Source organism: Lissotriton helveticus, chromosome 1_1 (genome assembly GCF_964261635.1).
Source record: "Lissotriton helveticus chromosome 1_1, aLisHel1.1, whole genome shotgun sequence".
NCBI classification, from domain to species: Eukaryota; Metazoa; Chordata; class Amphibia; order Caudata; family Salamandridae; genus Lissotriton; species Lissotriton helveticus.
In genome coordinates this window covers 1,403,153,883-1,403,165,946 of record NC_136057.1, presented here as the reverse complement: position 1 = coordinate 1,403,165,946, position 12,064 = coordinate 1,403,153,883, and the positions used below count along the sequence as shown (strand labels likewise).

The 12,064-nt window shown below is 39.3% G+C and overlaps 1 protein-coding gene across 50 annotated transcripts in view; it reads left to right on the top strand.

The window, feature by feature from the left end:
* NFIX (nuclear factor I X) overlaps positions 1–12,064 on the top strand; it is a 5,476,577-nt gene that overhangs the window by 4,062,899 nt on the left and 1,401,614 nt on the right. For all 50 annotated transcript variants that reach the window (XM_078684524.1, XM_078684487.1, XM_078684527.1 and 47 more), the window contains one exon: positions 4,280–4,442. In XM_078684524.1, coding sequence (XP_078540650.1) covers positions 4,416–4,442 — 27 coding nt within the window. In that variant the 5' untranslated portion in view covers positions 4,280–4,415. The remainder of the gene's footprint in view (positions 1–4,279; positions 4,443–12,064) is intronic.

Genomic DNA, 12,064 nt, shown 5'->3' with positions numbered 1-12,064 from the left:
AGAAAAGCAAGCTACCATCTTGAGAACGGGTACATGCAATCTTAGTTTCAAGGTTAATCTGCCTGTGCTCGTCTCTCTGAGGTGGGAGCAGGGTTTACTCTAGAGGAAAGGCATGCAGAAACTGAACGATCTATTCATTAGTGCAGTGAAGCTCAACCTTGAATATGATGAAGAGAAACAATCAAGGCTGCTTTCTGCTGAGGCAAACATTATGAGACAGACGCTTATGTTCGATCATAGTACAAAATGGCGGCTGAATACAATGGTGCTACAAAAGCTGACATAACTTGCACAATGCTAGAAGGAGTCGGCTAGACGTATTCTCAGTCCAACACAGCAGTTCGTGCTATAGTCATATCTAAAATCCCTATGGGAATGTGTGTGTGTGTGTGTGTGTGTGTGTGTGTGTGTGTGTGTGAGTGTGTGTGAGTGTGGAGGGGTGGGGGGTGGTTGGGTGGCTGTGTGTGTATCCTACTAAACTAATATCTTTAGGAAAATTCAAGTGCATATCTATTCATAAAGTATGCAGCATTAAGCATCGATGTTTACATTTTTATATTGGATTACATGACACAAAATTTGTAGCTTTTAAGTGTCTCTGGCGAGACAGAACACTGTGAGTGGCCCAACAGATTAACCTTGCTGTGGCTTTGTTGTGGTTTCCAGGCTCTGTAGCTGGTGAATGAGTGGAGCTCAAAAGTATGTACAGTTCTGTTGAGCCTAGTAAAGATACAGATTCATTTTTCCAATATTTTGTCTCATGACCCTACTGTTTTCTAGCACACTGCTGAGGGAAAAAAGAACAGATTATTTTGGCTTTGGTTTGTCTGACTTAATTTTACGTTGGGTGCACCCCTGGTATTAATTTTGAGAGTTCTGGGCAAAAAAGAGGGCCCCTGTAAACTAATGATAGGAGATGGCAAACCAAGAGAAAAAAAGTCAGTTCAATAAACAAATAAAGACGCTGTCTCTCCACTTTACATGAGCACCAGTTTTGTTACAGATGGACACATTCATTTTTTAAATTTTAAATCATGAATTTATTTTGTAATCTTTCTTTTTATACATGTCATGCAGGATTCAAATACATAATCATTAGTGTAACCAATTGGAAATATACATATTTACATACATATAATTTGGGCTCATTGATCTTCCACAAACATCTAAAAAACCTACCCATACAACAATGCACCCAAACACATTCATTCAGGACCATTCAACCTACTTTCTAGAAACAATACCTAGAATCCCATATTGATATTTCATCACTCATCCTTATGCTTATCACTGCTAGTTTACATTAGGCTCAAACTAAATTCAATGTATTGATTTGTTGTAGTGCCTTCTTTAAACAGAAAAATGTGTCCAATCCCGAGAGTGTCATGGATTTTTGTGGGATAATGTATCACTTTATGATAATCTTGAGTGATTAATCGGTCTTCGTGTTTATTGCAATAATCTTGTTTTACCATGGAATTCTTTGGTACATTTTAGATATTTCTTGTTTTAAAAAAAAATGTGGGGGTAGCTACTGTGTACCTTCCTTACCCTTAGCCTAGCCGTTTACCTTTCATCTGTAACCCTACCAGTACAGTATCCTGGCCTATCCCCAACCATAACACTTACCCCACCTGTATCCCGCCCATTTTCTTTTCGATTGATTTTGCACTCCTGTTTTTATTGCCCCTATATTTTTGTATATAGGGTTTTTCTCCCCAAAAAATGTTACTCTTGCAAATCTCATTATGTGTCTGCAGCATTGCATAGGCCTGCAATGGCTTATACATTAACCTATGTAACTCGTCTAATGTAACAATCTTAAATATATTCTCACAAGTATTGCCCATTAAGCAAGAGACTGTGGTAAGTGGTCACGACGTTGCGGTGCAAGCTTGCAAGTACTGTAATCACTTATGTGTTTACAGGATAGGTGGTACAAGTTTGTGACAGAACCCAATGCCATACAGCCTTCAGAAACAAAATGAAGCCCACTTCTTCCAGCAATTGGCCACCACCCCGTGGGGAGATAAAAACTACATGAGGTCCCTGGAAGTCAATGAAGTTGGTGCTGAACGGCAACATGGGCAGGGCCAGCCAGGGGTCCTCAATACCTGCACCTAGCTTCTCCGGATGTTCCCTAGTACGTTAAATGTTGGAATGTCAGTGCATGTTTTAAACTGATGTACCCTAATACCAGAGCGTGATACCATGAATTGTACTGTACAATGCAATTCCGCAGGACCTTACCATGAATAAATTATGCAATTATAGTGGGGCCAGGGTGCTCTTGCAGGAGGCCTCTTTCATGGTCTTGGGCCATACCTGATGGGTTAGGTAATTTATGCCAAACATTGCGTGTCCGCTTATGATGAATAATAGCCACCTCTCTCTGTGCTCTCTTAATTCCCATAGATCTGTTTGCCCTTTAATACTTCTCGCCAGTTCCCCTGCTCTCACTCTTCTGTTTTCTTTTCCTTGTTTGTTCTTTCCCAGATTCCTTTACCTTTTCCAGTCATCTCGCGTAATTTACACCAGTCCACTATTTTTCTTCTCATTTGCACCCCTTTTTTGCCTTTCTCAATCTCTTCTAGGAGTTTCTGTCACAAGCTACCCTTTTTCTCGTGATTCCACTTACTTCTTTCCCTCTCTTTCTTTTTCCCTTGTACTTTACGCTTTAATTTTGCTCTACCTTACTTTATCTCTTCCTTTGTGCTGTGCTTCCTTCCCCCTTGTCCCTCCAAGCTTCATCGCTTACTTCCTATCTTCATTAATGCTTTCCTTTCTTCATTTCGCACTCCCTCCACCTTTAACACTTCGCTACCTTCCCTTCTTCCTCCTTCTTCAATTCTTCCCTGCCATTACTTACTTCTCTCCTCTCTTCCTTTCTCCTACTTCATACCTCAGCTTCCCTTCCTCCTTTCTTCACATCCTTCGCCTCTTCCTTCACCATACTTCCTCCCTCCTTTCATCTCACCCTCTATCGCTTCCTTCTGTTCTCTTTTTCATTTCTTCCTATCTTTCTCTAATTTTCCCTATCCCCGTCTCCCTTTTTAACTCCCTTTTCTTTCCTCCCTTTCGTCACTTTCTCCATTTTTCTCTTCTTATCTCTCTTGTCTCTGCATTCATCCTTTCATTTTCTCTCTTCCCTCTATTTCTCTCATTTGTTTCTTCCGTTCTTTCTCTTTTTTTGCTCCTACCCGTGTATCTCACAAGGTTCCTCCTTCCCTTTTTTCTGTTTTCTTTACTCATTTACTTCTCATGTCGGCCTTCCCTCACTCTCTCTTACTCTATTGATACATAATTTTTATCTTCCCTTCTTTCCATTGACTTTCGCTTCCTTTTATTTCGTCTCTTCCCTGCCCCTTTATTTTCCCTCCCCGTCCTATTCTTTCCTCACACACTCTGATCTGTTTGTTCTCCTTGCCATTTGACTTTTCTGTTCTTTCGTTACCACCGTCCCCTCCTCTTATCCGGCGGCGTCTTCCTTCTTCCACCTTTAGAAAGGACAAAGATAGCGTCTGATGAGAATTCCGTTGATCTTGGCGCTTGAATTGGTTGTGTTTTTCTTCTGAAGGTGTGAGTGTAAATGTGGAGGGGGCATCCGCGGAGCTCGGGGTAGAGGGGGTAATCTCTCTCTTGCCTTAGCCTGGTGCCAATTATGCCAGTACTGCTGAAAAAGGCAGACCGCGCAGTGTTGCCCAGCGCCGGAGCTCCACATGCTCCACGCACCTCTAGACTTCGGAGAATCGAAAAACCTTTTACCCTTTTCAGCTAAGAACGACATACCCTTAGATCTGCACAAGGCGAATTTCTACCTTCTCCCCGCCGGTCGCTTCTGTGCTCCCTTGTAGCGGCGTGTCTGCCTCTGCTCTCACACACTCCACATTTTTTCCGGCAAGCTACACTGACCTCGGCAACTGTATTTTTTATATGGGAAAATCACTTCTCACAGCCTCCGCTGAAACCGTTCCCACCGGGAATGTGGAATCGCAGCAGCAGAGTGAAAAAAGTTTAGCGAACTTTTTCTTCGAGCGAGCGTCGTTCTTTTCCTCTTCCTCGTCTTGTGCAGGGCTCTGTTGCAGACGGAAACACACACACCCTAGACACACACACACAATGGAAAGTTAATAAGACAGAGGTAAAGACACTGGATTTATTGAAATCAAAGTGTGCGGCTGGAGGGCGGAGGGGAGCGGGGAGGACGGGGCAGTGCTCTCTCTCTCTCTATGCAAAACTCAACTCTCTTGCAAAACTTTGTCTAAACTTTCACTTTCAGAGCGGCGAGGCGTGGTTTCGCGGCAGCATGGAGTAGAGTGGAGCAGAGAGGGAGCCAGCGGCACTGCCAATGAGGCCTTCCAGCCCACAGAGCTCCGCGTGAATCCAGGCTCCTCGACCCGGCCTTCCAGAGCACCATGTACTCTCCTTACTGCCTCACCCAGGTAAAGACAAAGACCTCTTTCTTGCCTTTGTGTCCTTGTCCGTGCACGGCTGCTTTGGTGGGCACCCTCGTGGACGAGGGATGATGTGGGTGCGGAATTTTCAGCCTTCCTCGGCAAATGTTTGCATGGCACCTTTCCAGCGTTGCCCTTTTTTTACAGCTGGACATGCTGTAAGTCGGGCTTCTTATTTCTTACTGTTGTATACTTTGAAGGAAGGGGATCTAGTTGGAGGTTGGGTTGAATTGATTAAAAAAGTCAGGAAACAGTCAAATCGTGAGCATTAGCACCCAGGACATTTGAAGGGATTCGCCAGGTCTGCAGACTGTGATCGCAGAGTCTGGCACAGCTGGACAGCTCAACTGAAACTTTGTGTCCTTGGCACTTGTTGTAGGAGGTGAAATGAGGTCTCGGAGTTTGGTGCTAACCCCATGTGCGCTGCAGTTGGAGATGTTCACCACCTGTAGACACTGTTCAGGTTCGACCCACATTCTGTACCTATATTTTTTCCAAATTGTCCTATTTTCAATTCTCCGACACAGGAAGAAACCCCTTCTTCTTTCCTCAAGCTATGTAACTTCCCCAAATAAAGTTTATGCACCAACAATTTTATACATAAATGCTCATGCATTTGTGTTTAAAGCTGTTGACATAGAACTATTGATACTAAAACTAGAGGGAATTCTCTGTGTCACTTGGGAGGCGAAAAGGAAACCACGGGTGCTTGATTTGGGATGTATTATCTCTCAAATCTATTTTGTGAAGCAGATGTTTTTCAAAAGCATATATGTTTTACAATATTACATCCTGAAGAGTTTGCACACTTCTGCCTGTAGTCTTGTCATTTCTGAGCTCTTGACATCATCCCCAATAGTGATTGTTTTTTATCAAGAGCTGCTAAGAGGATGTGTCACATGTAGGTGAAGAAAGTGTAGTGTATTGTCATCGTTTGGAGCACAACTAATCTCTGCATAAGTGTAACCATTTGCTCCGACGTCATGGGGCGAAATGTAATATTTCTAAGACTGTTGGTATGTATCCTGCTATTTACTCTATTTTATGCCCGTGGCAGATTGCAGTGGACGACTCCTAAGTGCATTACCGTGTCCCCTGGATTAATTTGCTTTCTGTTAAAATGTACTTGTCTCAGGGAAATGGTTTCCCATTGAATTCTGAGAGGATTGATTTGAAGCCAATTAATCTCTTGATTTCGAGGCGTTACTGACATCCAAATAGGTTGTTTCCCCCTAGATTAATTAAGGTAATAGTTAATGAAATCTGTGCGCTGTACCTCCTACCTTGAGAGGACAGTGAGGGAGTACGCATCATGCCAGCAGGGTGTCAATAAACAGGGGTGGAAGAGAAAAGCTAAAGTCTAAAACTTTTTGTAAATTATTTTGTATTCTCCGAGATTAAAAGTAAATTCGAATCTTTGGATTCACTTAAGTATCCCTACTATCTTAATATTTATTCTTTTGCTCTCTTGTTTTATTTCTCTTTTCTTAGTCTCTGAATTTCTCCATTTCCTTTCTGTAATCCTGTAAAATAAAATTCTATCGCTTGCAGGCATATATGTCTTGTCTGTTTTCTTTTCCCTTTGCCATGTTTCTTAACCACCTCATGTATGTTATATATCTTTTTTATTTTTGTGGCCATCCTGATGCATTTATTATATATTAATTTTTGTCAGACCAAAGTGGGAAAGGAAGACTCGACCCGATGCATGCAGTTTTTTTTATTTTTTAGCTACATTCCTGAAACAGAATTGGTTCACTAATGTATTATTTTATCAAGTAAGTTTTTACTGGACCTTTAATCAAAGTTTCATGCAGTGCCTTTTACTAGACCTTCAATCAAATTGTTTGCAACAAAAGTGAGTAAATATTGTTGAAAGGATACTTTACGTTTATAATCTTCGCAAGTATCCAGCTCATTAGAAAAAGTTTTGCAGATCTGAGGAAAGAGCGGAAAATAAAAGCCTGAGCACTGGCTGGAGAAAAGAGAAATAATGCAAGACAGACAATTTCATAATATTAAGTTGCAATCACAAATACTGCGAATAGGCTAAGAATCGCAAAGGCCAGAAGTGAAATTACAAACATGACAATGTGGCAATTTGGGATATTGTCTTAGTGTGCTTTTAAGAAAAGTAATTGTCCATCTCTCTATCATTTATTTATATATATGTGTATATGTGTATATATATATATATATATATATATATATATATATATATATATATATATACACACACACACACACACACACACACACACATATATGAGCATGTGCGAAATTACATGTATATACTATTGTAAATGTTTGGATGGATGTGTGTGTGTACACACATATATATATTTATTTATATATACATGTATGTGTGTCTTTGCATTTGTTCATATTTGTTTATATGTGTGTGTGTGTGTATATATATATATATATATATATATATATATATATAAAATTGACTTATAGATGCAGAGCCATACTTTGTACAAAAAAAAACCAACAAACTGCATAGGAGCAGAAGCCCCTTTGCAGTCATCGTTGGATTTTACCAATAACCTTTGCACGGTGACAAAACAGCATCAAACTTCACCACTTACAGAGGGGAGTTCAAAGAAGAGAGGCTTATGTCACATCCACATTTCGATTTTTTTGCCAAAGCTTCAGAAAAAAAGTTGATCAGAATAGCAAGCAATTTAAATGTACTACAAGGAAACTTCCTTGTTTGAACTTTTGTAAAGCGAATGTAATTTTAGTCAGTAGTTTAGCATTAGTTCTAAAATATTCTTTATATACATCTAGGCGAGAATGACAAATAGTCTTCTCACTTTCCAGAACTCTGCAACATACTTCATGCTGATTCTTTTGAACTGCACTCTTTCATATTTGACTATGCTGCAAGCTTGACAACTACGTCCAGCATTCAATTCAAATTCTTTCAATTAAATCAAACTATGCTTGGTGTATAATCACCACATATTAGGGTAACAGGATACCGTGGCCTAAGTATAATCTGATGAAAATATTATGTCCTAACTTTAATTTACAAAAATGTTGTCGCATTTGAGATAGTTATATTTATTTGGCCATTCTATTTGTCAGATCATATTTTTTTAGGATATTCTTCCCTACACCTCACCACAAAGAATTTAAGGTTTAAAACCAGAAGGTTAGAAAATGCCCTTATTTGCCACAAAAAGTGTCTCTTTCATTATTCCAAAACTTGAATCCAAATTTTGAGGACATCCAAGTTTGGCGGACTTCAAAGTGACATTGAGGATTTTCCACTTTACTGTAATTACACATTTACACAGACTCTGCATTTAACATGCAACATTTCTTTATGCTTGTATAAGTGTATCATTGAAGAATTCCACAACTGGGCAGACAAGACTTACACTAAGAAAAATTGCAGACAAATCTAAAAACTAAAATCATTTAAATTGACCAGTGGAGGTCACAACTGAACCACAAAGCCCCTGATCAAACCCTTATTGGAATAAGCACGTTTTTGGAAACTTTATGATGAAATGGCGGAGAAGGTGGCTAAAACGGTCAATTTCAGAGGTTTTGGGGTTTTAGATCTCATCATAACATTCCTTCATGTATGCTTGGTTAGTACATATATTAAGGGGGAGAGTGGTTTGTGTGTGTATATTTATAACAGGGCATTGAAAATGAACATGACCCAAACAAAATATGTTATTTACAATATGTTTACTAAAAAGACACACTAACACGTTTATTACGGCAAAGCAATTTTCAAATTCTGTAATATTACCACAATGCAGCTTCAATGCCTTAAGAAAAATAATGTTCATTGTCTCCTAGATTCCGTTCTAGAATCTGTTCACCTAAGAAAACAAATGGGGGTGTACTGGCAAGACTTAGTTATTGTGATTGTACCTCACTTCGCTATTTTAACCCCTTGTGCTTTGGATGTGGCTGAATATCTTTGTCTATGTCTACTGCACAAGAAAAAATCATAAATACTGATCTGTTGAGTGTGATATATTGTTCATTCCCATTGCTGATGTTGATGAAGGGTAAATGCCTCATGACCCTTTTCAATTTTAGCCATGGTTCATTGTCTTTTTTTAGCAGTCTATTTGTGAAAGCAAAGCAAAACCTGGGCATTTTAAATGCAGTTATGGCACGTTGTTACCCGAATATTGCTAGAGTAGATTAAAAAATCTGTAAGCATAACCACAGAGTTTTATTTAATCAAAACCCTATTCTGAATACTGAACATTTCATTGTAATAAGGGGCCTTTGTTAAACCGGTCTTACAAACAGTAGCTTCAACACTCCCTGATTTCTAAAGCGTTTGTCTTTTTTTTACTACTGTCAAACAGATAGAGCAGTATTCCTTTACTATTTTCGATAAATTTTTCCCTTTGAAAATACACAGTTTTCATGCCAATTGTACCAAAACACTCACAAAAGAATTCCCATAGGTACTGTCCCTCTCTCAAAATTTACAAATATATAGTATGTTAATATTGACCCATCTGCCAACATTGTGTTGTTTTGTCACATGTAGTAGTTCTAAACAAATATATTTAACCAGAAGCAAGATTCAGAGAGCTAAATCTTTCATTGAGATAAAGTGGTACTGAGTTGGCCTTCTGACTGTTAGCAAAGTGTTTTCCTCTGCAAAGTCAGAGTAACATGAATGATGTCTTAGCAATGATTTCACATGTCAAATTACCTTGTACAATGGAAATAACATGCAATTTGATCTTTGCACCTTAGTAATGACTATGTCTGTATTTATTGATACTCTTGCTCTAAATAGCTTGTCATTTGGCCAAATTGTATTTTATCTGGCATTTTATATATTTAAAAAAAATATATATATATATATAAATATATGCTCCACGTTACCCTTTTTGCTTGCAAAAGATAACAACGACGCCTTGTGTAGCTGGCTGAAAATCAGTTTATTTTAGCCTGACTCGTGTATATATATATATATATATATATATATATATATATATACATACACGCGAAGGGCCCAGACCGTATGAATTTAGGTGTGTATGTTTATGAAAATCGCTTCAGGTTCTGGGACCCCCACAACATTGCATTTGAAATATTGATGCTTTCGCCTGTATGAATTGGTTAAGGAAATGCCTATGTCTGTGTTTATTAATACTCTTGCTCTAAATAGTTTGTCATTTGGCCAAATTGTATTTTATCTGGCATTATATATATATATATATATATATATATATATATATATATATATATATATATATATATTCCAAAACTCCGGTCTCCTGAACACTTGAAGCAATCCAGGCAAAGAAGCAGATACGGACCCAAGATTTGTGCAAGTGAGATTCTTTATTCGGTGCAGTCAGTCGCCATTAATATACACACACACTGCGTAGTGCGGTAGGGAAATGCTGTTCGCACTGATTGCACAGTGCCGGATGCTTGTCCGCACTGTGCAATCATCGCAAACGATATCTTGCACAGTGCAAGCGGTCGTTTTCTGCCGCTCGAGTAGATTTGTCCTCGAGCTGCAGCTTTTTCAACGCGGACTGGTAATTTCTCATATGTGACCACTCGCAATGAGAAACCTGACCTCCCAGCGTTGAGAATCTCGCCGGGAGGTTTATTTTCCACGCTTGCGATCGGTAACTTGATGTTGCTGATCGCGAATGAGAAAAAAGTCTTGCAGGGTTGTTGATTTTGCTCGCTCGCGGTTGCCAACTTGACGTTGAGGACCACGAGCAAGCAAAAAATGCCCGCTACGTGTTTTTGCACTGTGCTACATGCAGTTTGCGTAGTAGCACAAACTACGCCTGCTCCGCTAGCGTAGTACTACGCCCAGGGTTAGTCAGGTCAGTAATGACACCTAAAGTGCATCCCTCCTTTGCAGAATGGCGTCTACCCTCTCATATTTGTGTATTTCTTTCCCTGTGTAAACAGATTGAAGATTAACATAGGTATGCAAACTATAACACACACAAACCAACTTGGTCTGATTTTAGCGTTAAAATAATATGCACAGATTTCAAAGGTACAAATATGCTTACAATAGATGAATCAGGATTTTTACTAAATAACACAGAAATCACAAAAGAGATCTATTGTGGGATTTGTCTGTATGCTAAGGTCAAGTTAAATATGTCCCATGAATGTTTGCTGTACTAGAGAGTAAAAACGAACAAGGGGATTTCCTTTACAACTCCCCAAAAAGGATGCTCATCAATAACTTTCAAAATGTTGAAGTGTGTGTGCCAAATATAAATGTAACCAACAAAACGGAATGGAGATAGACACTACCAAATCTGTATTACTGTATTGATTACCACTGTTGAGTGTGGCTAAGAGGCATCACTCCTGAGAGACCAAGCCTTGAGTGAGTCGTGGTGCAATATGTAGCATATCACTCGCTGCTCACCTATATGTATGGTTTATACCTCCGTTCATTTGCACACCTAAGTATATTTCAGCAGACCCAGAACACATTCTCTTTGCATAGGCCCACGCTGTGAGTAGTCAGGGTTCATAGGTTGATTGTTCAGAAGTCCTGAGTCTGCACTGTAGCAATAAATGCCAGAATCTATGTTTATTACTGAATTTCTCCAAATAAAATGCATTATTGGGGCAAATTTATTTTCACAGGCATATATAGATATATTAATGCCTTGGCAGTGAAAATAAAGAGGCCCACTAATACATTATGTATAGCAACAGCACTAATAGCAGTGACATTCCATTTTATTACAACAGTACAGAGAAACTGTTGCGAAAAAACAGTTTACCTCCTCACAGATTTACAATTACTTTATACAGACAAACAGTTCTTCTAACACGACCCCTTTTGACTCTGATTTTACCACACTGCACATATTTATTCATTCTTGTTTTAGTGAAGAAAAACCTTGCTTTAAAAACAAATACGCATTACAAAGGCTGTAGTGTAATCCATCATATGCAGATGTCTCAAGTGTAATATGCAACAATGGTAATCGATAGTGTATTACTCTCTAGACATTTATTTGTGTGTGTACGGAGGTGTACATAGTATAATATTGTATTTAGTTATTAACTCCATGCTCAATATTTATTGCTCCATGCTCAGTTTCATATAAATTATGAAGGGATTTTCTACAGCATGATACTGGTTTACTTAGCTGTACTGCAACTGTATAAGATTATGCTGTGAGCAACGCTTGAAATAAAATGTCAAATAAATACGACCAAGTTTACCCTAAACCCAAACAGCAGTCCTAGGGGTATATTCACAAGAACGTGTGATAACTACCGCAAGAGTAGCGCAACTCAACTTTCAACATCGCAGCCGATCGCGGGAAAACAACTCCGTGACAACTTGGAATTCACAACACGGCGGTAGCATGCGATAGTTTGCAGAAACTGCAGCCAATGCCCGGGACACAACCACCTCGACGGAGATAAAAAGACAAACCCCAACGCAAAAAAACCTGCACTGGGCAAAAGCTCGATTACAAAACAGTGACAACCAGCGCAAGGGAAGCAGTACTCGCGCGCAATGTGGCAAAAAGCACAAGAACAGCTTACAGAAATTGCCACAGAACAAAATCAATCAACAGCGGAGTACCACGGATGCACCCTGGCCAACT